Source organism: Pezoporus wallicus, unplaced genomic scaffold (genome assembly GCF_028554395.1).
Source record: "Pezoporus wallicus isolate ANWC-B61680 ecotype Strahan unplaced genomic scaffold, APGP_CSIRO_Pwel_v1 contig_736, whole genome shotgun sequence".
Taxonomy (NCBI): Eukaryota; Metazoa; Chordata; class Aves; order Psittaciformes; family Psittacidae; genus Pezoporus; species Pezoporus wallicus.
The window spans coordinates 4,346,428-4,372,384 of NW_026639744.1; the positions used below are offsets into that span (position 1 = coordinate 4,346,428).

Sequence of the window (25,957 nt, forward strand, 5' to 3'; positions counted from 1 at the left end):
TGTATCTAACTTGAACTTCTCCTGTTTAAATTTACACCCATTCCCCTCCCTGTCCTATCACTACAGTCCCTAGTGAAGAGTCCCTCTCCGGCATCCTTGTAGGCCTCCTTCAGATACTGGAAGGCTGCTATGAGGTCTCCACGCAGCCTTCTCTTCTGCAGGCTGAACAGCCCCAGTTTTTCCCAGTTAGGAAGAAATTCTTCCCTGTGAGGGTGATGAGGCACTGGCACAGGCTGCCCAGAGAAGCTGTGCATGCCCCACCCCTGGAAGTGCTCAAGGCCAGACTGGATGGGGCTTTGAGCAACCTGGTCTAGTGAAAGGTGAGGTGGAAGTGGAAGGTCTAGAGGGGCTGGATCTTTAAGATCCCTTCCAACCCACATCTTTCTATGATTCTGTGATCTTTCAACATATGTTTGATTTGCTTAGTTTATAAGCAATTCTATATTCTCCATAGAAATAACTGATTTCGGCCAGAAAGACTTCCTGGATGACATTCTCGAAAACGACTAGAAAGCTAGTCAGGAAAAGTTTAAACTAAACAGTAATGGACACGCAGACCCACTAAAAGAAAAAGTGTAGGAAACACAGAGTAAGTTTCAGAGCTTCTGGATAAGACACTAACAGCACTATTCACCTTCATAAGACGTATTCTCCACCACATGAGAAGTCAGTCCTCTTACTTGGCCTCTAATTTAAGCCAAAACTCTATTACAGCAATTGAATTGATACTAAATAGCCAGAGTTAACAAACAAACAAAAACCCCACAGGTATTTCTAAAAGTAATCTGAAAGACTGCTACCATTGGAAACTATGAGAGTAATCCAGGTAACATCCATTATATGCTCCTCTACTAATCTCTGAGCCATACGCCCTCAGCCAGACAGCAAAACCGTAGAAATCCTGGACCCCAGCAAGTCTCAGGCTTGCTTCAGTTCAGACCATCTTTCAGGGTCCTGGAATTACGATATTCCAGGCTCTGTCTGAGCTTCTGCACAGAGACATCACAAGTATGAATCCAGTCTTCGTGGGAAAACCAGGCTATGTCAGCCTTTCCAGAAATAGACATAGAGTAGATCTTTAAGGGACTAAGCTCCACAAGCTGACCAACAGCACACTACAAAATCAGATCAAGAACCTCTCCCTGATGTTTTGATTCTGCCACCACCTGCTCCTGACTTTTCTAGGCAGCATTTTCTCCAAATGCTCCCAAAATCTATCTGCTAGAAGGTCTGAAAGGATGCAGCTCTGAGGTCTCTCCAGCAACCAGTTCCCTTGTCTATTTTCAGCTATAACAATGAAATAAAAATCACAAATACTATTTTTCTCCGGGTTAAACCAACATTCTTAATAATTTCTTCTATTACATAAGGTCCATTAGGAGAAAAAAGATCAAGGCAAACACTGAGCACAAAATTGGCCAGATTTCTTTCTATTCCCCACAGTGCAGACTGTCTCATTGTAGCTTCAAATCCCTACACATTTGATCCTGAGTGTATGTGTAGGATATGTGCAGAACATATTCCCCCCGACACCATTATAAATCAAAGCTGTCAAATTCGAGGGCAGCACAAGTGATAATCCACATTTTCAAAGACAATCACTTGCTCTTCACCCATCACATCTGGATGTCAACACCAGACAACTGAAAAAAAAGAACCTACTAATTTCTGCCTTGTTTTTATGCTAGATTTCTTTTTTCTTGCATCCAGCCCTAACCCAAGTCTTCCTTCCCCTCATCCCTACAGTTTTGAAAGGGAAGAAAATTATCAGTTCAAGTGCTTGTAGAGGCAGAAGAGAGCAACAAGAGAGCTTGTAGAGGTAACAAGCAAGAGAGCAACTCTCAACCATCACGCAAGCACTACTGCAACACTTGAGTTCCCACCCACTGTGTTATCCCCAAGATCTGTCAACACAGTGCAGTGTTTGATCACTTGCAATCACATGCAACACACTTAGTAAATCAGGACACGAAACTAAGATGATTTTGCTATTCCCTGTAAAAGAAAAATTCAGAACCATCCCTCTACATGCTCAGAGGTTTTCTTCTGTTCTTACTGAAACTGGTTCAAGCAGCCTGATAGGCAAATTTCCTACACCAGTGTTACAGAACTGAAGAGCTCATAAATTCATTTAAGTCCACGTGGCCTAAACAAAATGGATTGAGTCAGGACAGAGGAGACTGCTTTACACAGGTTGAAGGTAAATTATTTTCTTTAACCTGAGAGCATCTGCAGGGGTATAAATTGGATTTAAGAAAGAAAAGAAACAAAATTATCCCTTGCTGACTGGCTGCTCTTGCCTATGCTGCAAGAGATGCAGAAAGATGAGATGAACATTTCTACCTCTCCCATCTCATTATGTTTACTCAGAATTAGGAAAAGCACGTTCCTTTGAAGAGTGTCTAGTAACTACTGCTACCATTCTAGTAACTCAGATCTACATGACTAGTCTCATTTCCATCTCTCTTGGGGCTAACCTAAAGTACTGCCTGATGAGAAAAAGCTGGAAACCTAGGAATATCAATGAATCATAACTTTATTTCCCCCAGAAAACATATCCCACATTTAATGGAGATACAATAACCTACAAGGTGAGAGCCTTTATCTGTTGTGCTAAATTTGAATTTGCATTACCGTGTTTCAATATCATTAAGAAACTCTCATGAATATAAACCAACAGTGTTCCAGAGTAACAAATTATCTTCCTCCATCTCAAACAGCTTGAAAACATGAATCTGGGAGATCTGAATTACAAAAATATCTCTTGAAGAATCATTAACTATGAAATATAATGACAAGAGCTTAAATGTCAACAACATGAATTATATCATTATCATTCTTTTCAAAAGAAACCTCCTGCTAATATCCACAATTTGTGCTCACAATGGGTAACAGGATTTAGGAAGGTTAATTGAGGATTTATGCTCAGACTGATGGAGCTACAAACCAGCAAAATAAGGCAGTGTGTTGTTATTAATACTTGTATTAATACTTGTCCATAAAGGAGAGGCAAACATAACAGGTATCCCCCTCATTAAAGCTGCAAGTTGAAACACTTATTAAGGACCACATTGACATCAACCTAACTCTCTCCAGATTAAGTTTTCGTTTGGGTCTTTCTGAGGGGCACAAGTTCCCCACAACACCTACCCACCCCAGCAAAACTCCTGATCTCTTACACAAGACCAGCATTCCACCATTCCACCATTTCAGGAGACCAGCATTCTCCAGTATTCCAGCAAACTCTGCAGCTTGAGGGAAGGATGCAGATCTTTCATTTCCCTATTTCATTCATTACATGCTCTACACAAATGAAAATATCATAGAATCATAGAATAGTTAGGGTTGGAAAGGACCTTAAGATCATCTCGTTCCAACCCCCCTGCCATGGGCAGGGACACCTCACACTAAATCATATCACCCAAGGCCTCGTCCAACCTGGTCTTGAACAGTGCCAGGGATGGAGCATTCACAACCTCCCTGGGCAACCCATTCCAGTCCCTCACCACCCTAACAGGAAAGAATTTCCTCATTATATCCAATCTAAACTTCCCCTGTTTAAGTTTTAACCCGTTACCCCTTGTCCTATCACTACAGTCCCTAATGAAGAGTCCCTCCCCAGCATCCCTATAGGCCCCCTTCAGATACTGGAAGGCTGCTATGAGGTCTCCATGCAGCCTTCTCTTCTCCAGCCTGAACAGCCCCACTTCCTCAGCCTGTCTTCATACGGGAGGGGCTCCAGTCCCCTGACCATCCTCGTGGCCCTCCTCTGGACTTGTTCCAACAGTTCCATGTCCTTTTTATGTTGAGGACACCAGAACTGCGCACAATACTCCAGGTGAGGTCTCATGAGAGCAGAGAAAAGGGGCAGGATCACTTCCTTTGACCTTCTGGTCACACTCCTCTTGATGCAACCCAGGATACGGTTGGCTTTCTGGGCTGTGAGCGCACACTGAAGCCAGCTCATGTTCGTTTTCTCATCGACCAACACCCCCAAGTCTTTCCCTGCAGGGCTGCTCTGAATTTCATCTCTGCCCAACCTGTAGCTGTGCCTGGGATTGCTCTGACCCAGGTGTAGGACCTTGCACTTGGCATGGTCAAACTTCATGAGGTTGGCATCAGCCCACCTCACAAGTGTGTCAAGGTCCCTCTGGATGGCATTCCTTCCCTCCAGCATATCAACCGAACCACACAGCTTGGTGTCATTGGCAAACTTGCTGAGGGCGCACTCAATCCCACTGTCCATGTCAGTGACAAAGATGTTGAACAAGACCGGTCCCAGCACTGATCCCTGAGGGACACCACTCGTTACTGGTCTCCAGCTGGACATTGAGCCATTGACCACAACTCTTTATGTGCACCCATCCAGCCAGTTCTTTATCCATCCAGCGGTCCATCAATCAAATTGATGTCTCCCCAGTTTAGAGACAAGGATGTCATGTGGGACAGTGTTGAACGCTTTACACAAGTCCAGGTAGATGACACCAACTGCTCTACCCCTGTGAATCAGTTCCGTAGCCCCAACATAGAAGGCCACCAAATTGGTCAGGCAGGATTTCCCCTTAGTGAAGCCGTGCTGGCTGTCACCAAGCACCTTGTTGATTTTCATGTGCCTTAGCATGCCTTCCAGGAGAATCTGCTCCAAGATTTTGCCAGGCACTGAGGTGAGACTGACTGGTCTGTAATTCCCAACAGTTTTGAAAGATTTCTGTCACCTGGGCTTAAAATAATGTCAAAAGTTTTAAAGAAACATGGAGATGTTTTTGTCCTTCCAGTGTTACCAACAGTTTCACACACATTTTCTCTTGCTTCATGCAGTTAAATTAATAAATCATGCTCCTAAACATACATGGTATTGCTGTATGCCCATTACAGATAGCTGCAATACTCTGTCACAGCCCCCAAACCTACAAGAGTTAATTTCTACAGACCATCCTATAAAAATGAGATTTAAATTATACTAAACAAAGAAAAAAAAATTTAGAGACTTGCAGGTTTTCTACAAGTTTCAGATACAAAGGCTGTATCTGATTCTGCTATATAAATTCTGATATGCCACAAAACTCAGCGTTACACTGCAAGAAGAGTCTGAGACTTAAGTACAATGTGTGATAAATCTAAAGTGTTCTGAACGGTTGGCCTGCACAAGATTACTTGATGAAGAAAGATATAAAGAATATAAAATAAAATTAGGTACTGTAATATCAGGGGGCAAATTCAGTGATTTATCACTGGCTGGGCCAATCCAATTGGGTGTAGCTGGTCTAAAAAAATCGAAGAGGCAAAAACGAAATACAGGCAGCACACTTAAATTTTGGCTATCATCTTGAAATTCCAAGCCAGCTCCTTCTTCAAGATGACAACTAATGCCTTACCCACACATGCTTTTGAAAAACACTACAGGTTTTGTAGTATGTCCTCCAGGAGCTTTTCAAAAGAAAAAGTATCTTACCATGACTTACCAAGTCATACCAGCTTATAAGTTTTTTCATAACTATATTTAGTGTAATTTGGTAGGGTAAAAGTAACACATGGTAAATTCTCAAATACTGACATATTTTAGCCATTAAAAAAGAAAGGAAAACCTTTGATAATTACTTTCATAGTCAATGCCAATTCCAGTACATCTGGAGGGTTAGTTTGGAAACCAGTTAAATGTGACTCTAAATAAAAATATACAGTAAGAACAGTTAAACTCTACAAGCAAGTATAAATTAAAATAAATGAAAATCGGAAAGCTCATGGTTGCAAAAACATGATTTAATGGATTGGGGAACTTCCTACAAAAGTTAATCACATTGTAACACTTAAAAATAGACTTTCTTCAGTCTGGCATGCAATCAAATCCTAAACAGGAACTTGCAGTGCCTGTTTTTAGTTGAAAGATGATTAAAAATTTTGCTTTTATGATGAGCATGTTCTGTAGCAATGATATGATCAAGTAATTCAGAGATTAAACCAATGAACATACATACCAGCAAATATAAAAACCAAAGCTGTCTAAACCACAGATGAAATGTACTGTTTAAAATCTCCACATTTGGCTGGGCTTCCAAATATTTCTCTAATACGTTAATCCATTTTAAAGTTATTTTTGTCATTTCTCTAGACTGCTGTCTCTTGTCATAAAACCACCTAATTAGAAGGGATTATAATTCAAGATGGAACATAACAACCAACTTTTGGATTTGAAACTACTTATCGCAGCAGTCAGACCCCTAAAGCACTTTCAGTTGTGTTCTATTGTCTTCTCTTGTTCACAGAAGAATACTTGGAGGAAAATAGTTTTCTTATATCTATTACATATATAAAGGCCACAAGATATGAATATTAGAGCAAAGACATCTGATGCAGCACAAGAAAAATCTTCAACTTCTCCTTATATACCATTCAAAAAATGAATCACTAATCTAGACAACTGTTCAAGTCACAGAACATGTATAATGACAGACTACAGTCACAAGTTTGGCAGCCCAGTATAAACCATTCTAATCTGTAAACTCAGGTAAACCATAGTTTCTTACCCTAGTGACAGAAATCTGAACAGCCAAATCTAAACAAACAGAATCAGCCATCAAAATACTAAATGGCCATGTATTAGAGACATAAAACAACGGATTCAGAAGATTTAATACACATCAGGCTGAAATAGATGAAAGGGCTTAAACCCACACTAGGATGCAGCAAGCTGTCAGGCAGACAAAAATAAGAATTCCTTTCATAACAAAAATCCATGGACTCTCAACTATCAACTACTATGAATGCGAAAATGGTTGAAATGCTTCTCTGATAACAAGTATCAAAATTTCCACTGCATTAAAGCACAAATATTACTACTATAAAGACAAAGATGTAAAATAATACACAAACGTGTAACCTAAATGTTAAACCTATTTGATTTGTCTCTTAAACTCACCTAAGTTCAAGAAACCACTGAAAAGCAAAGGGAGTGTGGCTGCAGCCGCATGCTGCAAAATACCCTCCACAAACTATACAACCCCTCATGGCGTTTGCAGAAAAAAGCTAATCCTGTCTAGCACTATTGGTCTAAGATGGAAAAAAAACAGGACAAATCTACAACCACATCTATTTCTTCTTATGCCACAGGTCTGGACTTCAAGCTTCTATTTTTTTTTAAGAGGCTAAAGGAAATTGCTTGTTAACAAAGAGGTAAAAATCCAACTAAAATCATATGGAATGTTGACAGAGTTCAGCAACAACTGTCATTTCATTTCTTCCCACCATCTAAGTAGAGAAGCTGCCTTTGATAAGTATTGTGACAGCTAATTATAAAAACTGAATGACTATTAAGGGGAAAGAAAGATAAAATTCAGTTAAAATACATAGCGAAATCCATAGAAATTACCGTTTTCCGTATATTTCATACTTCCAGGTCAAAAAGAAGATATTCTCTAAGAATTTTCATTTTAAGGAAAGCAAGATGCATATCATTTAGCTTAAAGCAAAAGCAAACTCCAGCACCTCTTCTGCACACAATTTTAAAAAGCAGCATTCAGACAAGCTGGCACAAGCTCGCCCTATCATGCACATCCAAAACAGTGTTTTAGAGAAGCTACCATTCTTTCACCATGATCAGGTATTAAGGGCTGAAAAAACTGATATGGACCAGACAGGAAGAAAGATTAAAAGCACTTGCAACAATATTTGAGCACATCCAAGCTCTACTGGAAATAATTTTTATCTGACGTGAAAATATGAAAGTGTTTGGCACCAGCATCCCTACAAGGATCTTAAGGGAGGTGATGCTGAAAGCCTTACCAAAGATCTCTCTAACCTACCGTGTAGGCAGATTTATAAGCTTGCAAGGAAATGATACCATGAAGTCCTATCAAAATGACCTTGTGATGATCCAATCAAGAAACTACATGGAATTTACAGAAATGAGCATAAGCCAAAGCTCAAGAATAAGTTTAAGAGCTATTTTGCACTGGAAAGTCGCACCCCATCCCTACACACACAGACACAGTAATAGTCATACCACCAAGTGGTAACAGATATAGTAGTGATACAGATGCACATATTGCAACCAAATACAAAAGTGAGAATTTTCTGTGGTTGTGGTCCATCTGCCATGCTATTATTCTGTGATTTTAGATTTGGATTAATTTTTTATGGATTCTGACTTCAAAATGCCAGCCGTTTTCATTATTTCTACCTATATTAGATGGTAGTTGTAATGCAGGTAAGGTGCAATCTACAGTGTAGGTTGTGGGAAATCACACCCTACTCTATGAGCTTCACACAGAAAACATGATAATGGTGATTTAGGTAGAGATTCCTTTCTAGACTTTTAAAAGAAAATCTTGTAATGTAATACATCATCAACATTTCAAGCAGTTTTCCTGTATAGTGAAACACAGAATCGCGTAGTTTTAAGGGCTCTCCAGAGTTCCTTTAGTCCAACACCATAAACTTTACCAACATCTGTGAAATTTAAGCTAGGCTTTAAATCATGAGGCTTGCACAGTTTACCACCCGAAGAATTTAAATAAAAATAGAAGCTTGTAAGTATTCAATGATATTCACAGACAAAAGGCTCTGTTAGGAAATTGGCATCATAATTACATTTCATTAGTATTCAAAAGGGACAGTTTGCTTCTTTACACATTTTAAATGCTTCTATGCCATTAAACGAAAATGTCTAGTCAGTAGACTGATGCTATATACACTGTCTCTGCCTCACTTTTTTGTCTTGCATTTTTGCCTTGCTTTTTTTCTGTAGTGCATGGATGTTATCAGATATATATCACAGGTATGAATTTATATTTATCATGTAAATAGAAAAGCAAAATATTTCCAATGTACAGTACAATCTAAGAAAGTCCTCCAAAGCCCACTTTTCCAATAGCTAGAATAGTTCTGTCCTAAATAGCAACTTACTTTCTTTAAGCATTTCTTTTCTCACTTAAAAACTAAACTAGATGACACAGTGTTTGCATACCATTTTCATTATTGGAGCTTATTTACACTGTCTCAATTTTAGGGAAGATCTAAGGTCCAGTGATACTTGAATATCTGATCAGGGGTTGGTTTGTCCACTATCATGTAATTCTTTATCTGTATTTGCCTTCTCATTTTCTTTCATCTCCCCTTGATACCAAAGCGTTAACATTGGAGATTTCAAACAACGCTGATCAGTGACACAAAAATATGCCTACGATAAACAAACAATGGATGTGTGTGAAAGAATATGGATAAATATAAAAAACAGATGATCAAAAACTTCAGTTGAGTGATTTGTTTTTCTCTCCTGGGCCCCATCAGGTCAACAGCTTCTTATTTAACCACAGACTGCATTTTTGAAGTCTGTAACAAACTACTCAGGACTGTCTTTCACTGAACAAGAATGTGATTTTGCAGTTGATACATTGATCCTCACCTAAATTTCATTCCACTTTTTTACCTCCTATGCACCTGGTACTGATAAATAATACACTATACTACACGAATAATTCAGACTATCTTCAGCAGGACCTCAGCTGTTTTAGACTGCAGTAGACAATAAGGTGCCTGCATTTAATTTTCAATTTTCCCATTTGAAGCATTTTGTTTCCTGTTGGTCTTTTGTAGAGAATTTCATGCAGCAATTTTCCTCCTGTCTTGCTGGGGGTCCCCATAATCAGACATGAAAGAACAGCAGGGAATCTAATACACCTCCAGCTGCCCCAATTTAGGCAACACTGTGTAAAATAAAAGGGATTTGAAATACACCCACTACACTTCCAGCCTTATCCTTTCCAGCTTTTGTTCTTTTAATATTCATATGCTACTTAAATCCTTAAATCCCCACAGGAAGCACTTCTATGCCTGTGTAGAGTGCCTTCAGGAACTCTAGCTGGCAGACAAAGAGCCATCAGAGTGGCTAGAGTGAGAGCACTTCATACTGGGACTATTGTCTCCCTGCCTGTAATGACTTATCCCCTTTTTGACAGAAAATCTTTCATTGCCCTTGTTCTACATCTACTTGGGAATCAAGTTAAGTAAGCTCTTTTAGGAATGCCTTTTAAGTTCCCACTCTAAAAAAAGAAAACAAAGCAGAGCACAGAAATCTCTTGTCTGCAGCAGGAGTTATTCACGGGAGCATTTGACCTAATTGGTTTTATACCCCAAATTGCTTATAACCTTATCTGTATTAGGAGAGAGAGAACAAAATAAGGGTGGTGAATGAAATTCACCACTTGTTTAGAACAGATGAGCAGACAAGATACATGAAGTTTTGTGGTCTCATGAGAAGAAAGAAAGACAAGCCCTATGTCAAGAATGGGAAAAACATTTCAATAGCTTTTCACATTATCCAGACTATTTCTAACATTTATTTAGGTACTGATAAATTTCTTACGGCTGACCCTTTCTACTTATTGATATCATAGAATGAATGTATTATCAGACCTACCAGCATTACTATCAAGTCAACTAGCATTTGGGTCTGGGGGAGGAAGTAGCTGCTCATAACAATCAAAGCATTTAAGAATTGATTTTCGTGGATCTTGCATAAAGAAAATAATGAATTTCACTATAAAATACATTCAAATAATAAGCTGATGAGAAACAAAATTAATTTAGTTGAGAGGAACCTCTGGAGGCAGTTTGGTCAATCATTCAGCATCCAGATCATTAGGTGGTATTATGCTTATGTCTTATTTCCTTAAGCAGCCCATAACTTCAATGGGTAATGCTTTCTTGCCCCAGACTGACAACTGGGCTCAGGCAGCTGATGATCCTGATACCAAACCTTACCTGTAAAAAAAACCCTGAGGCATCAAAGTAGTTGAGCACCTCTTCTGTATCTTTCGTCACCAGGTCCTCTGTCTCAATAAACAGCAGGGTCCATATCTCTTTGGGTTTTAAGGTAGTATATTGCTATATTTTTCCCCATAAAAAATGGGAAGGCAGCATTCAAAGGGGAAAGAGACACCACTGAACCTGTTTGGGGGTTTTGTGTTTTTTGGTTTGGGGTTGGAGGGGTTGGTTGTTTTTTTTTTGTTTTTAAATAATTTATATCACTGCTTACTCTGGTGGATTTCAGGTTTCTGTTTCAAATGAATATAGTAAAAGGCATCCTGAAAAGCAGACATGCCAGTCAGTGGTTCAATTCTTGGTAGTGAAAATGCATGACATAATAAGGACTACGTTCTTTTACCAGGCTATTTTCATCTAAAATAGGCCTTTATATTTTACCCACATTACAGTTTCTAATACACAATGTATTCCCGTAGAAACCTTTGCCATACCTACTGCAGTTCTAATGTACTGTGAAGCACATCATAACAAAAGCTATTACAGATTTTAAAGAATATCCTCAAACAACATAGCTACACCTAAATGCTTATCATCATTATTTCAATAATCTTCCTGAAGCAAGAAAAAAATTTCCAAATGCCCAAATCACTCTTTTCTATACTATCTATTAGCATTTGTGAATATGAAACAGTAGAAATTACATTCAGAATTTGTGCTTTAAAGTGAAAGCTTTTTCCATACAGATACTGGTGGCCTGGTTTCATCTGGACAGAGTTAATTTTCTTCCTAGTAGCTGGTGCAGTGCTATGTTTCAGTTTTAATCAAAGAATAAATGTTGATAGCACACCGATGTTTAGTCATCGTGAAGTAATGCTTACCCTAAGTCAAGGACTTCTCAGTCTCTCAGGAGGGGCACAGGAAGCTGGGAGGAAGCAGAGACAGGACACCTGACCCAAACTAGCCAAAGGGGTATTCCATACCACAGCACATCATGCACAGTACATAAAGTGGGGGGAGTTACCCAGGAGGGACCAATGGCTGCTCAGGTCAGGATGAATATCTGTCAGAGGATGGTGAGCAATTGTTTTGTGCACCACTATTGTTTGTTGCTTTGTAAGTTTTATATCTCTCTCTCCTTGTTATTATCCTTTTCATTAGTATTATTATTAGTAGTAATATTCTATTGTACTTTATTTATTTTAATTTTTAAATGGTTCTTGTCTCAACCCACAGGTTTCACCTGTTTTTTGATTCTCCTCCCCATCCCACCAGTGGTGTGGGGTGGGTGAGCTAGAGGCTGCATGGTATTTAGTTGCCATCTGGGATTAAACCACAACAGCTAGGAATTAAGACTGGTGATAAATGTGACAATGAATGACATAACCAGTTTCTGTCATTCCACAACTAGGAATAAGCTATTACAAGATTTCATTATATATTTTCACTTCAACACAACTTAGAAATTATACAAATTTACAAGAAAGAGAGGTTCTATTGCAATAACTTGTTTTATTTATTGAATATAGTGTTTGAGTAGATTATTGCACCTTGAGGGCACCTGGAAAAACTCAAAATTAATTTTAAAGATATTTGTTACTGATCTGAAATATCACGTCCACAGAGTTTAGGATGTAAAATGAAAGATGACCGTATAAGATAAATGCAATCACAAAACCTAAAGCAATAACTTACCAATTTATGAAAACTGATTTAATTGTGGGGAATCCTAATTTGTGTATGTCCAAGGCTTCAAAACAGCCTTTGACATGCCTGAAATTTCAATCAGTCAGTAAAAAAAAAATAAAAAAAAATTAGAAAAATTGTTGTCTTCACCAATACTGACAAAAGTTATTTCCCTTAAAAATTACACCTGAGCTTGGACTGCTTCAGCACAGTACCCACCTTTAATGGTACCAGCAAGCACAGCACAGACATATGTAGAACCATTTCAGCATAATTGGAACTGTACTGAAGAAGTCTACAAAACCTAAAGTATAACTTGAATGAACAAAATTGCAAGGAAAGTCAAACTTATCCCAGAAAAGCATTTTTTTAACTTATAAATACCAGAAAACAATTAAAGTTCACACAAAAAACCCACAACATTAACAAGAAAGATGATAGACAAGAAACACTGATGGCTGTCGTAGTGAACAATAAAAATTTGGAAGGAGACATGGTTATTATGGTTATATGCCTCCCAATCTGGTTCCTATGATACCCAAAATGTTATATTCTTTCTGAAGGTACTGCTAATACGGCAGTTAAGGAGCTCCCATTTTTTTATTGATATGGTTGCTACTGGAAAGAAAGGCAGATTTTTTTTGTCTAACGTCCTGAAAAAACATGTTTCCAAATTTATCTTTTACCTGCAGCTCTTACTGCATCCAGCTTTCATGGTAACCCACAAAGTTATTCAATCATTGAAGGAAATATGAAACACTATATTCAACTAATAGTATAAAACACCCCAAACAATTCATACTTACTTCTTTCACCTGATCTTAGAAAAAAATAACTTTTCCAAAAAAAAAAAAGTGATGCATGCTTCAAGCCCCATCTATTTCCATGACAGGTGATCAATTATTTCAGTCAACAGTTTAACCTTTTTTTTTCCCTTTAATGCCTTAAAATTTTCTAGATGTGTGACAACTCCATATACATACATATCACTCTTTCAGTACGTTAGAAAAATATTTTAAAATAAATCAGTGAGTGGCAACAACATTGTAACACTGTAAATCTGTTACAAGAAAGCTCTTACACTGGTGTGTCTTCAAAACCAGTATTTTAATGTGCTATTCATAAATGAAAAAAAGCTCTTTAGATATTAAGCATAGAAAAGAAGCATAAAAGCATATTAAGCAAACGGACAACAGACAGTTTGCGTTTAAACCTAACACGTTTTTATATGAGCTGATCTAAGGCACAATTGTTTTGTGGTCATTCCTAACAGCCTGGGAAGTTTGGGTAATAAACAATTTAACTCTTCACAGTCAATAACTTACCCTTACTTGACCAACAAAAGCATTGGCTTCCTCTTCCTGTACAGACAGGTTTTTAGGTAGAAACATATCAAACACTGGTCCATTGTCATTTACATCTGTCACCACTATATTGACAGTAGCAGTTGAGGTCTACAGAGAAAGATAACATTATGAACAAATTATCTTTATTTTACAATTGCACAAATTACAACTGACCAGCAACCTTACTGCTATGTATTACAATGATCCAGTACAGAATCACAGATAAACAGGCTATGAATTTTTTTTCACGGTTTTGTGAAACAGGAGTCATTATTCATTTGAAGAGTTTATTTCTACATGTCTTAGAAGACAAAACAGGCTTGAGACTGAATAATATATCAGAGATGCACAAAGGATATCAGATAACTTTATTTCTTATATGTTTTTTAAGGATGATCCATTCTGAGTGGGGGAAAAAATCTAAAAATATTAAACATTTGCCAGAACTATAAATTTGGAAAGAAATTACTGATTTTACTAACCAAATATGACACTATAATGATTAGCTTAGATGATTAGTCAGCCTCTTAGTTGGCACAATCATGCTACCACAGCGTTATGGGGAGCTCAGCCAGCATCAGCTCAGATCTCTGCATCATCCTTCACCCATATCACACTGACATGCTATTAAGCACTGGCACATCAACTTTAACATAGAGAGGTGCCTACTGGGTACAGCATAAGCAACTATATTTAACACATATAGTATTTCAACAAAACGTATCTGTGCTCCCTAATGAAATTTTCTATACAAATCAAAGCAACTGGGAAGTGAAATATTTTGTTTGCAGATCTTCACAGCTCAATTCAGATCCCTTTTCACTGGTCCTAGATACTGTTACAGTCACAAAATGCCACACTGTTGTATTTAACACATTATTGCTATACATTACTATATCTTAAATCAATTCATCAAATGCTAACATCTTTGCTATCAAAGACACTTTTATTCCATAAATTCGAATCTAGCACAGCGGCAAGTATCATTGTGAACTATAACTTCAGGTTTATTACAGTTTAAGATCACAGCAGATACATCCACTAATGCTAGTTATTTCAAGCAGTTATTTCAGAATAAGCCTAAGCATTGGCATCTCTTCTCTGTTTCTCAAGGTGAAGAGTTTTGCATTGAGATGAAATAGCTCAGTTTGAGCCTCATGAGTTTAAGCATTGTGGCAAGAGCAACAAAAACATGCCTTTCTTTTTGTTGCTCAACCTTATTATCTGAGGCTAATAGTGCAAGTTTCTGTGGCCTGTGACAAGGGCTGCAAACAGAAAGAATGATCGGCAGTCCTCATCCGCCAAAGAGAAGTGCTCCTAGGCAAGAAACACAGTAAGGAAGACTGAAATTATACATTAGGAAGTAACGGAATTACAATTAGGAAATTGTATTTCATTGCAAGAACAGAGAAGCACAGGCACAGAGTCCAGAGGCTACAGCATCTTTCCCATGAGCAAGACATATTAGCACCTGGCAATGACTGATAGTGGTGTAAACCAGTGCTGATGGAACAGTGGATGGGCAGGCTAACCTGGCATTGTAACACAGTGTCAGTAGTGCATGAATGCTTCCTTCAGTGTTCCATTCAATTCATATGAAAAGAAAATAAAATTATCTTATTCTATAAATACAGCTTGTTAGACAAGTATAGTAAGGGAAATGGATGCCAGAAGCATGTGAAGTTTAATACTGATGCCTCATTGCTGCAGATCGCTAATGCTGGCTGTCCAGACATTTTTGCACTATTCCCCTAGTGACAGTAATATTTGTAATTATGTCTACACTGTTACTGTGAAATGCAGTGTAAAATCAAACACGGTGTATTAAATTGGCTTTTCTGTGTTGTATCTAGATGCCTTCTGATACCACACTACTTTGTATCAAGCTACATTGAACGAAATCCATATGATATTACAGTTATAGCAATTACACTGTGCAGGTGCCACTAACCCCTGAAAAAAGTCTCTTGCTTTAGCTGAGACTAACCAACCTGTTAGTGGTATCTCACAGTTTTCATAAAGAAACCTTTAACCACCCTCCTTAAAAACAAAATAAAAATTACAGATTAAAAAGTCTGAATATGAACCTGCGTCTTTGTATGCCTTTTCAGAAACAACTTCCGATGCAGTACCTCCCATGTAATAAACCTCAAGTAGTTTTACACCTTCACAGGTTCCCACAGTAACTGCCCACTTTAAATGAATGCAGATTACTGTCTAATTTTCATGAAGGGGCAAGTTTCTTGTTTCTGCCACATGGGAAAAGCGTTTGCAAAGAACAACTAATGTACTCGTGATCTTAATAGCATTTGGTCATGCTTTCATTGATACATCACCAGTTCAATCTGATAACTTACTCTCTGCAGGAGAGATCTGTAACAGGTCAATCTCCTTCACCTTCCAAACCCTCAGACTTGGCAAGCAGCCCAGCCAGTGGTACTGGAGTCAGCTGCCTCTTCACAGCTATAAATCTGGCTGGTGCATTTGCTGTGTCACACATATTCATTGAGGCAATACCTGTGCTACAAGGCTTCCTTAGCAATCCCTCTTGATACTGGCACAAAAAAAGAGCAGATGCCAAACACACACAAGTGGCATAAGTAATACCCAAGCACAATACAGCTCTTTCAGAGTGGGAGTTTTGCTACAGTTTTTCTATGGAAGCAAATGCAGAAAACATACCTGTTCCACAATAAAAATACAGTAAGTACTTAATATTGAAAAAGTAATGAATACAGAATATTTCAAATCAAACAAAAAGATGCTTTCAAGCTGGCTTCTTATAGTTGCTTATGCTCAGTTATTTGCTAATTTTTTTCTGAAACTTCCATTCTCACATTCAATTTATATAAGGAAAATGTACTTTACAACTTATGTGGCATTGTCACAAAAAAAACACTCTGAACTTTTGCTCTTACAAGCAACGCTCACTGAATGTAAATCAATCTTCCGAAGCTAACTTGATTCCACAGAATACAAGGTAATAAAACCTCTTGGATTTCATAAACTGGGAGAAATATGGCATAGAAAAACCCACTGGCTTAAGACAGTGAGTAATGCTCATTTTGAAAATCTTTTTCATTCAAGAGAATTTTAATGGGATGCATCTGATAATCTGTGGTGTGCGCAGACTCATAGAATCAACTAGGTTGTAAAAGGCCTTTAAGATCATTAAGTTCAACCATTCCCACAGGACTGTCAAGACCACCACTAAACTATGTCACTAACGGCCTCATCTACACAGTTTGAATGCTTCCAGGGAAGCTCCGTCACTTCCCTGGGCAGCCTGTTCCAATAACTGACTACCTTTTCAGAGAAAAAATCTTTCCTAATGTCCAGCCTAAACCCCGCCTGGTGCAGCTTGAGGCTGTTACCTCTTGTTGTATCACTTGTTACTTGGGAAAAGAGACTGACCCGCACCTCACTACAGAGGTTCCTTCTGAACTCCCTTCAGATAGTTGTGGAGAGCGATAAGGTCCCCCCTTGAGCTTTCTCTTCTCCAGACTAAACCAGCTGAGTTCCCTCAGCCACTCCTCATAAGACTTGTGTTCCAGGCCCTTCACCAGCTTTGCTGTCTTTATCTGGACCTACTCCACTAGTTCACTATCTCTCTTGTAGTGAGGGACCCAGAACTGAACACAGTATTTGAGGTGCAGCACAGGGAGATGATCACTGCCCTGGCCCTGCTGGCCACACTATTTCTGATACAGGCCAGGATGCCGTTGGCCTTCTTGGCTGCCTGGACACAAGCTGGCTCAGGCTGACAGGCATGTAGTTTCTGGGGTCCTCCTTCTTGCCCTTTTTCCAGATATTTTAGTTTGGATGACACTCACTCAAAGTAGCACTCAGAGCAGCTGCCAAAACATGTCTTTGCATCTGATAACTTCTGAATCAATTGCTGAACATAAAATCATGGTTGTAAATTACTTACAGGTCTAACTTTTGTACCTAAGTGCATGCCAGGGGGGCAGTTCACATACTTTAGACAAACATAGCAGCATGTTATAAGGAACTCTTACAAGCACTTCTCCTAACTGACAGTGTTTTCCTAAATCCAGGGAACTCTCTGCTCTGGAAGCGCGCTGTTAACAACACGACCCTGCAGCAATACTTTTATGACTCGAACACAAAAGGGAACCTTTCTTCTCCTTCAAGTCTTCTTGAAACACAAGAATTATAATATTAGAAATACAGAGCTTCCTGAAATACTGGAATACATGTAGAAGGGGTCATTTGAAGTATCAAAAAAGCCTCAGATTTCACCTAAGAGGAGACTGTGGAGGCAGCAGTGGAGGCTGAACTCTGCCTAATACAGCCTCAATTTTAAGATTTTAAGGTCCTTTTTAAAATCTTTATCAATTATGCAGAGGAGGTAATGAAGCACACTCTCCTCAAGTGTGCAGGTGAGACTGAACTGGTGATAACAGTCAATACACTGGAGGGCAGGGCTACCATTCAGAAGGGATGTGGAACAGCTGAGAAATGGGCCAAGAGGAACTGTGTGAAATTCAGCAAAGACAAATGTCCAGTCCTGGCCCTGGAATGGACCAAGCCCCTCACAGGGACCTGGGCAAAGGCCTGCCTAGCTGAGAGCAGCTCTGTGGGAAAGCCTGTGATTACCAGCAAACAGTGAGTGGAGCAGGAGCAGCTGCGTGACCTGGCAACAACACAGATCAGAAGCTCATGGGCTGTATGAACAGGAGACCAGCCTGGAGATCCAAGGAAGGGATTGTCCTCTCTGCTCAGCCCTCAGAAGACCATACCTGTATACTTAGGTAGTGTCAAGAGACAAAACAAGTGTAAAGTGATACAAGAGAGGTTCAGGCTGGACAGAAGGAATAGCTTCTCAGCATGTGGACAATGAGAGCATTTCAGCAGGATGAAGCAAAAGTGTTTTCTACACACTGTGCTCCAGCTTGTCTTCACATCATAGACAGGTACAAGGAATCTGTCTCAGTACTCCCTGGATAAGAATATAAAGAATCAAGGTTTTGATGACTTTATATCATTAGATAGGGATTATCTGAAAAAAATCAATAAATCAACTACCAGCCTGACCTGTGTATGTGAACGCTGAAAGCTTTTTTGAATTATTCTATAGTTTATTCTGTAATGTAGGATAGGACTTGTCATGGGTGCTAAGGGATTCTAGGTCAGATTAACCCCCAGACCTGCCAGCCAACACAGCCACACAGGACAGTGCTCCACTTGTTACTGAGTCTCAATTCACACAAAGTTTTCACTTATGAATTAAAAAAGCAACCTTTTTTTTTTTTTGAAAAGGAATAACATTTATTGAGATACCAAACAGGAAAATTATTTTATAAATTGAGTTTTCTGTTCTTCTTAAACTTCCAAAGGTACTAAAATAAGATCCTGTAATAAGAACAACATTTCAAATAATACTTCTTTTCGTATTAGTCACAATTTAGCAAACTATCAGAAGTGAATTCAGGATCACCAAGACGGGCATTCAAAACAAACTCTGGGTTAGCAGCAATGCCCCTGTGTTCTCTTCCAATCACAAACTCTGAAACTGAGAAAGAATAATGGAATACTCGAAAGATTTGCTATGGGAAACATTTATTATCCCACTGATAGAGCAATGTCAACCTTTTACACGAAGCAGTCATCCATTGGCTACCTTTATGTCCTTGAGATGCATAAAGCAGAAGTTCTGCCATTAACATCAGAAACTGCTATAACCAAAGATTATTAAATAAAATCGTTTTTATATCCCCATTAGATGGCTCCAAAGATTTGCTTAAGCTCTCTGCAAGCTGTAGCTTAAGACTGTAATAGCCTTTATTAGACAACTAGAATAAATTACAGTGGTTTATTCAGAACTGCAGCACAGATCAGTATTGGTAACATCATAATCATCCATCCTGTAGATAATGTAAAAAGTCACCAGCAACACTAAAATTGCATTGACTAAATAATCATTGTTTAGAAGTTCAGGGCTAGCCATAACCTTTTTTCAGTCTGTCACCGGAACAGAAAAAAAGGCAAGCAAGTAGACTGTGGGTCATACCCTTTCTTAAAGCAGTCAAGTAACTATTTGGCATACTAGTCAAGAGGCGAGAAAGACCACAGGTTGGATGTTTTGGGGATGGATGCTTTGGGGATGAAACGTGCACTGCAGAGAGGGTGAAAGTAAACATACTGAGAAAGGGTAACTAGATTTTGTATGAAGCTCAGTTTCTTGTACTATTAGAGAAGCCTGCCATTTGTTACAATCACTTTCAACTGCAAGTAACAGTGGCTGCCTAGGATCATTCCCACTGTCACATAAACCCCACTTCATTTTTTCTGTCACTAGCCTCAAAACTTCCCCCAGGGGAACCTCAGCACACTTGCAGGGAGGTAGTGATGCTTTTAAGTTTGCCACAATATCACATCAAAATTTTTCAAGTCAGCAATGAAGAGCACGAGGACTTGTAAGAATAGTTTCCATCTTTGACTACCAAAGCAGCAAAAGTTATATTTGAAGACAAGTTCTAATTGGGTGCCTATTTAGTTCTGCAAAGCCAGCTTTCTTGTTTTGTTAGCAAAGGAAAAAATACAGCTGCGTTGGATATCTCATACCCTCAAAATACAATAAAAATTTGTAATATCTCTTCCTTCACTGGTTCTCATATGCCAAGTGCTGTGACGTGTATCTGTAACCTACATCCCAACTCCCTAAAACATCACTGTCCTCTTTGTTTGCCTCTAGTCTTGTACCATTGCAAGGTGACCTGCATATGTCAGAGTAAAAATAAGTCAATGCTTACCAGCATCAGAAAGCAGATTTTTCATTGCAAATCTTGGGGAAAACAAACTGAAAAAGATGTTGTTTGAAGAAAATATGTTTGGATAAAATTGTTTGCAGCTAGTTTCATTTAATTTGCCCCCTTGAAGGTATACACACTATTTTGTTCATTATGTACTTCAGAAAAAAAGCAAACTTTACAGATTTCTAAAGGAATTGTGAAAAGTTGCAGTGTACTTTAGGGGATCCTAAAAGACAATAAAACAAACTCTCATGTAACAGAGCTGCTGTTTCACTCAAGCTCTTGACATATGTTTAACTACAACTAAAATCTTTAAACAAACTCGAGTGGTTCCCTAAAGTAATGAGAAAGACACCTAATTCACAACTTGGTTTTATGTATTAACTGAATGGATACTCCTCATGCAAATACTAAGATAATACAGTAAGGATAAAAATCTGCCTTGGCTGTTTAAAAACTAGACATTTCTACAAAGATTTGTCAAGTATAATTTTGAAAGGAGTGTTGAAGCTATTACTGGAAATTCATGCAGGGAAAGAGTAGTACAGCCTCATATCAGGCATTTCCTATTCATTAGTGATGTAAACCTGTTTTGGGTTCAGCTGTAACAGTTGTTTATCTCCTTCTTAGTAGATGGTGCGGTGCTGTGTTTTCGACTTTAGTCTGAGAACAACTCTGATAACACCAATGTTTTTAGTTGTTGATAAGTAATGTTTACTCTGATCAAGGACTTTCTTGTCTTATGCTCTGCTAGTGAGAAGGGTCACAGGAAGCTAGGAGGAAACCAAGACGGGACACCTGACCCAAACTAGCCAAAGGGGTATTCCATACCACAGCACATCATGTCCAGCATATAAACTGGGGGCAGTTACCTGGAAAGGTAGATTGCTGCTCGGGTCAGGCTGGGTACTGGTTGGCAGGTGATGAGCAATTATACCTGTACACCACTTGTGTTTATTGTTTGCTTTTCCTTTTCCCTTTTTAGATTTCTCTCCCCTTGTTATTTCCCTTATCATCTTATTATTGGTGGTAGCAGTAGTAGTTTTGTATTATACCTTAGTTACTGGACTGTTCTTATCTCAACCCATGGGAGTTACATCCTTTTGATTCTCCTCCCAATCCCTCCATGAGTGGGGGGGAAGAAGAGGGGAAGTGAGTGAGTGGCTGCATGGTTCTGAGTTACCGGCTGGGCTTAAACCACAACAAAACTGTATTTACTTCTCTTTTATAATAAATACAAGTCAAACAAAAGATCATCAGCTGCAATTTACAGCTTTCTTAGGAACACTAAAATAGTTCTTACATATGTAATTCTTCCCTAAGCAAATGTAACCCCTAAATGTAACATTTACATCACTACCACAAGTATCTTTTGTCCTATGTATGCCAAGCCCTGATAAACATTATGGATGATAAATTTGAAGCAAATTTCACTTGTGACTTATTTTATTTGTACCCTGCCATTTAAATTGAAGTTGGATATTGATGAAAGCATTCTATGCCTTGGAGAGGAAACATTCTTAGCTCTGATGCCAAGCAAGTTTATTAATTTAGACAAACTCCAAGATAAACGTTATTGTCTCTAGATGTGAGTTTGCACATAGTAAGATTTGAGGCAAAGCCCAGGGCCTTATTTGATTAAAAAGAAACTGCAAACAATGATTCTGATCTACATATCAGTACTTGTCTATACTCAGTTCAAGAAAACTACATTTAAAATTATGATATCCAAAATAATGGCTATGCTTTACTGAACAGGGGAAACAGATGCTTAGATCTTAAGATACTAGGAGTGATAAGTACCAGAATAAAATATACAATAACTATATAACAGATAAATTGCATGCTGCCTAAGTTCAGCTCCAGGAAAGTGACAGCTAAGATGCTGTTAATGGGAATCTAATATTGCTTCGTAATGAAGGATGACAGTGAAGTGTCAAAGTCAGAAAAAGCAATGAGTATATATGCACAACTTGTTACGGTCCTGTTCACTAACCTTTTTGAATGCAGAGAAGCTGCATACCCACAACAATGTCCACTAGGCCATGTGGAAACGATTTTCCTATCAGCAAGGCTGCAAGCCCTCAGTTATTTTCAGACCTTGATTCCTTCCAGTGTAGGGCACCAGAACTTTAAAAGAGGTATCTACTGACCCTCTACTCCTCTCCAAGTTATAAAGAAGAAATGGACAGCTGAAATGCAAAGAAATGCAGGAGAAAGAAGAGAGTAAGGCTGAAGGGAAAGACAAGGCTGGAGCTTGTCAATAATTACATTAATGAAAAAAAAGATTAGAAAAAGCCAGTGAGGAGGCGAGGAAAAAAAAAAAAATTACAGAAAAGCTGTCAAACACAAAAAAAAATAAATCTCTAAAGGAAACACCCCAAAACAAAAACCTCACACATCTGTCCTGGGTTCAGCAGTAGCAGTCATGTTTCTCCATCATGGTAGCTGGTGCAGTGCTGTGTTTTGAATTCCAGCCTGGGAACAGTGTTGGTGAAGCCGATGTTTTCAGTTGCTGCTAAGTGATGTTTACCCTGACCAAGGACTTTGTGAGGCTCATGCTCTGCCAGGGAGGAGGGGAAGCCAGGAGGAAGCAGAGACGGGGTGCCTGACCCAGGCTAGCCAAAGAGGTATTCCATACCACAGCACGTCATGCCCGGGGTGGGGGGTAACTGGGAGTTACCAGGAAGGACACAGGCTTCTGGGTCGGACTTGTTTCTTGGCCGGTGGTATCGTATTCTCTTCCCTTGTTATTTTCTCTTATCATTGTTGTCGGTGGTGGTAGCGGTGGTGATTTGTGTTGTACATTGGTTGCTGGACTGTTCTTGTCTCAACCCGTGGGAGTTGCACTCTTTTGATCCTCCTCCCCATTCCTCTGGGAGCGGGGAAGGGGAGAGCCCCGGGGGGGGGCCTCAATTGCTCTCAGCCTGGCACCACTCACTGAGAGTGAGTGAACAAGCTGTCTGGCTAGGGTTTAAACCACGACAACATCCAAAAAGTAAATATAAAAGATGATAACTTTAGTAGGAAAGGAAGATAAACCCATGTATGTTCAAGAAATGTCTTTGACAAATTCATGGAACCTATGGGAGAGGTCTCTACGGTTATGTCAGTCACCAGCCATGTAACCCCATAGGCTCCAAACCCATGTATCTATATGTGGAAGAGAAAGAGTATTGATCTGCTGTCCACACAGCTGAAAAACATCTCAATATAACAGGAATGAAAAATTACTATTTCTACTGGGTGCACCAGCAGTAGCTGGTAACTTATAGCCCAAGCTATATAGTCCAGGCTAAACAACCCAAGTTTAGAGCATAATGTGCGCGACACATCACCTAACACAGTTGGAGGCTAATGTAAAAAGTAGGCTACATTTGTCATTCACCCTGGCAGAGACAAAGCTGTGGAAAAATGGATCTGCATCTATACGAAAAGCTCAGAATTCAGTGTCTTAATCAAAAATGGATGAAGCTGTGGCATCTCTACATTGATCTTTATATCATAAACAAAACCTAAGAACTTAAAAACAGGTGAGGAATTTGGGCTACAGTCCTCCTATCCTTCTTGCATGGGTTATCTATTTACTTAGAACTGGAGAATTCACTGCTGTTACAAAACCAGCAGAGGTTTCTGCTAACCTGCAAGATCTGTCTGAAAGGCACGCTCAGCTACAGAGATTTCAGGGCAAGGAGCTTTATGTGTCTGCTCTTGAGCTCTCTACATTTGCACGTACAGTGCTGTCTGAAAAACAGTCTACCCAAATTATGTTTTCCAGTCTAGCTAGAATTCATGACCGTGATGTTTACTGTCATGACTGTGGTATTGCTGAATGAATATATACAATAACGTAATGTATACATAATGTTACACTATAAATTACTGTTTCTGTAAACTCTGATGTAAGATCCATTTTAACATAGTTCTACATAAGCTTATTTATAAGGGCATACAAAATCTTCAATAATCCTTGGTGCAGAACTTTTTCTCATCTTAAAATAATTAAAGTAATCTTTCAAAATGGAATTAAGATCTGCTCAGAATCTTTGATTGAAAACTGATTAATTTTTTTTTTTTTTTAATGAGGATTACTTAAATCACTCCTTCCTTGTTAATATTTGAAATCAAAGCCTTTATGGGGAATTTTATCTATGCAATGCAAGCAGACAAGTTGCACAAACACTGGTCATCTGGCAGTCTCCTAAAGATCGTCCTAATAAAAGAGCTAATGCACAGAGAAGAGGAAATCAGTCTGGACAATTCTTCTCATGCCAACTGAAATTTACAGGTCAGCTTAAATTTTTAAGGCTTTCTCATATGAAGTACATAACTTGTAAGGAAAATAGTAATAGGCAGCATTTCTCTTTTATTACAGATTGCATTGTTGAAAAGAAAATAATTTAAGGAGTGTTTTAGAGGAGGAAGTACAAAATAATTTATCTATTTAAATTCTTCTTTTTCATATATTTAAGAACATTTCCTTCCCGCTGCACCAACAGATCAAAATAAATGTCCCACATTAAGGTAGCATTAAAGTTCCACAGTATGAACAGATCCCACTGATTTTTTTTCTTTTTTTCAATCTTGTCTTACTGATTACAAAAAGTTCAGTTAAGTAGAAGTCCTCTTCAATACAAGCCTTTTTGTATGCAAAAACCTCTGTTCAGTAAGTATTTACTGAAAGAGGCATGCATACTTTATTCTTGATAGATAATGGAACTGATATGGAGCAGATATAGGTAATATTTACAGGAGTAACAGAAAATTTACTGTAATTAATTTTCTGTATGCTATTCAAATAGTAAATCCTTGTCTAAATTATCTTGATCTAGTGCTGCCTGTTTGCTCTAAGGAAGTGAATTAATCCAAGCACCATGGGAGACAGATGCTCTAAATTATTAATGATCATCTAAGATGACTGAAATAACCAAGTCTAAATTACATGATGAAACACAATGAACTGAAATAAGGCTACTTATGGTTCTCTCAGTGCATGGATACCTTCTTGAAATGTTGGTTTGTTCTGATCGATAATGAGACAGTGCAGAGGCATCTGTGTCTACACAACACATACCAGTGTGCCTCAAGGCCCCTAGAACAAATTGGCTATTAGGCTGCCCTGCTCTGACACATCTTTGTCTAGGATCAATTGTATACATGTATATGTAATACTCGACTTTCATTTAAAGCCTGTGGCAATTATTTAGCTAGATAAACATAAGGTGATAAACACTAGTTTTCAAATGCTGGTTATTCTGATGGCATTGTTGTGGCAGATTGACTACCATAACCTTCTACAAACACCATACTTCTGCATACTGTAGCCAAAAATATGATTTTCAGAGTTTCTAAGTCCCATTCATTTAAGATCTTGTGCTCAGTACAGTGCAA

The 25,957-nt window shown here is 38.6% G+C and overlaps 1 protein-coding gene across 1 annotated transcript in view; it reads right to left on the bottom strand.

Annotated features, from left to right (window-relative positions):
- Positions 1-25,957, bottom strand: part of PCDH15 (protocadherin related 15) — a 360,972-nt gene that overhangs the window by 127,191 nt on the left and 207,824 nt on the right. The window contains 1 exon segment of the mRNA XM_057415611.1: positions 13,770-13,898. Coding sequence (XP_057271594.1) covers positions 13,770-13,898 — 129 coding nt within the window.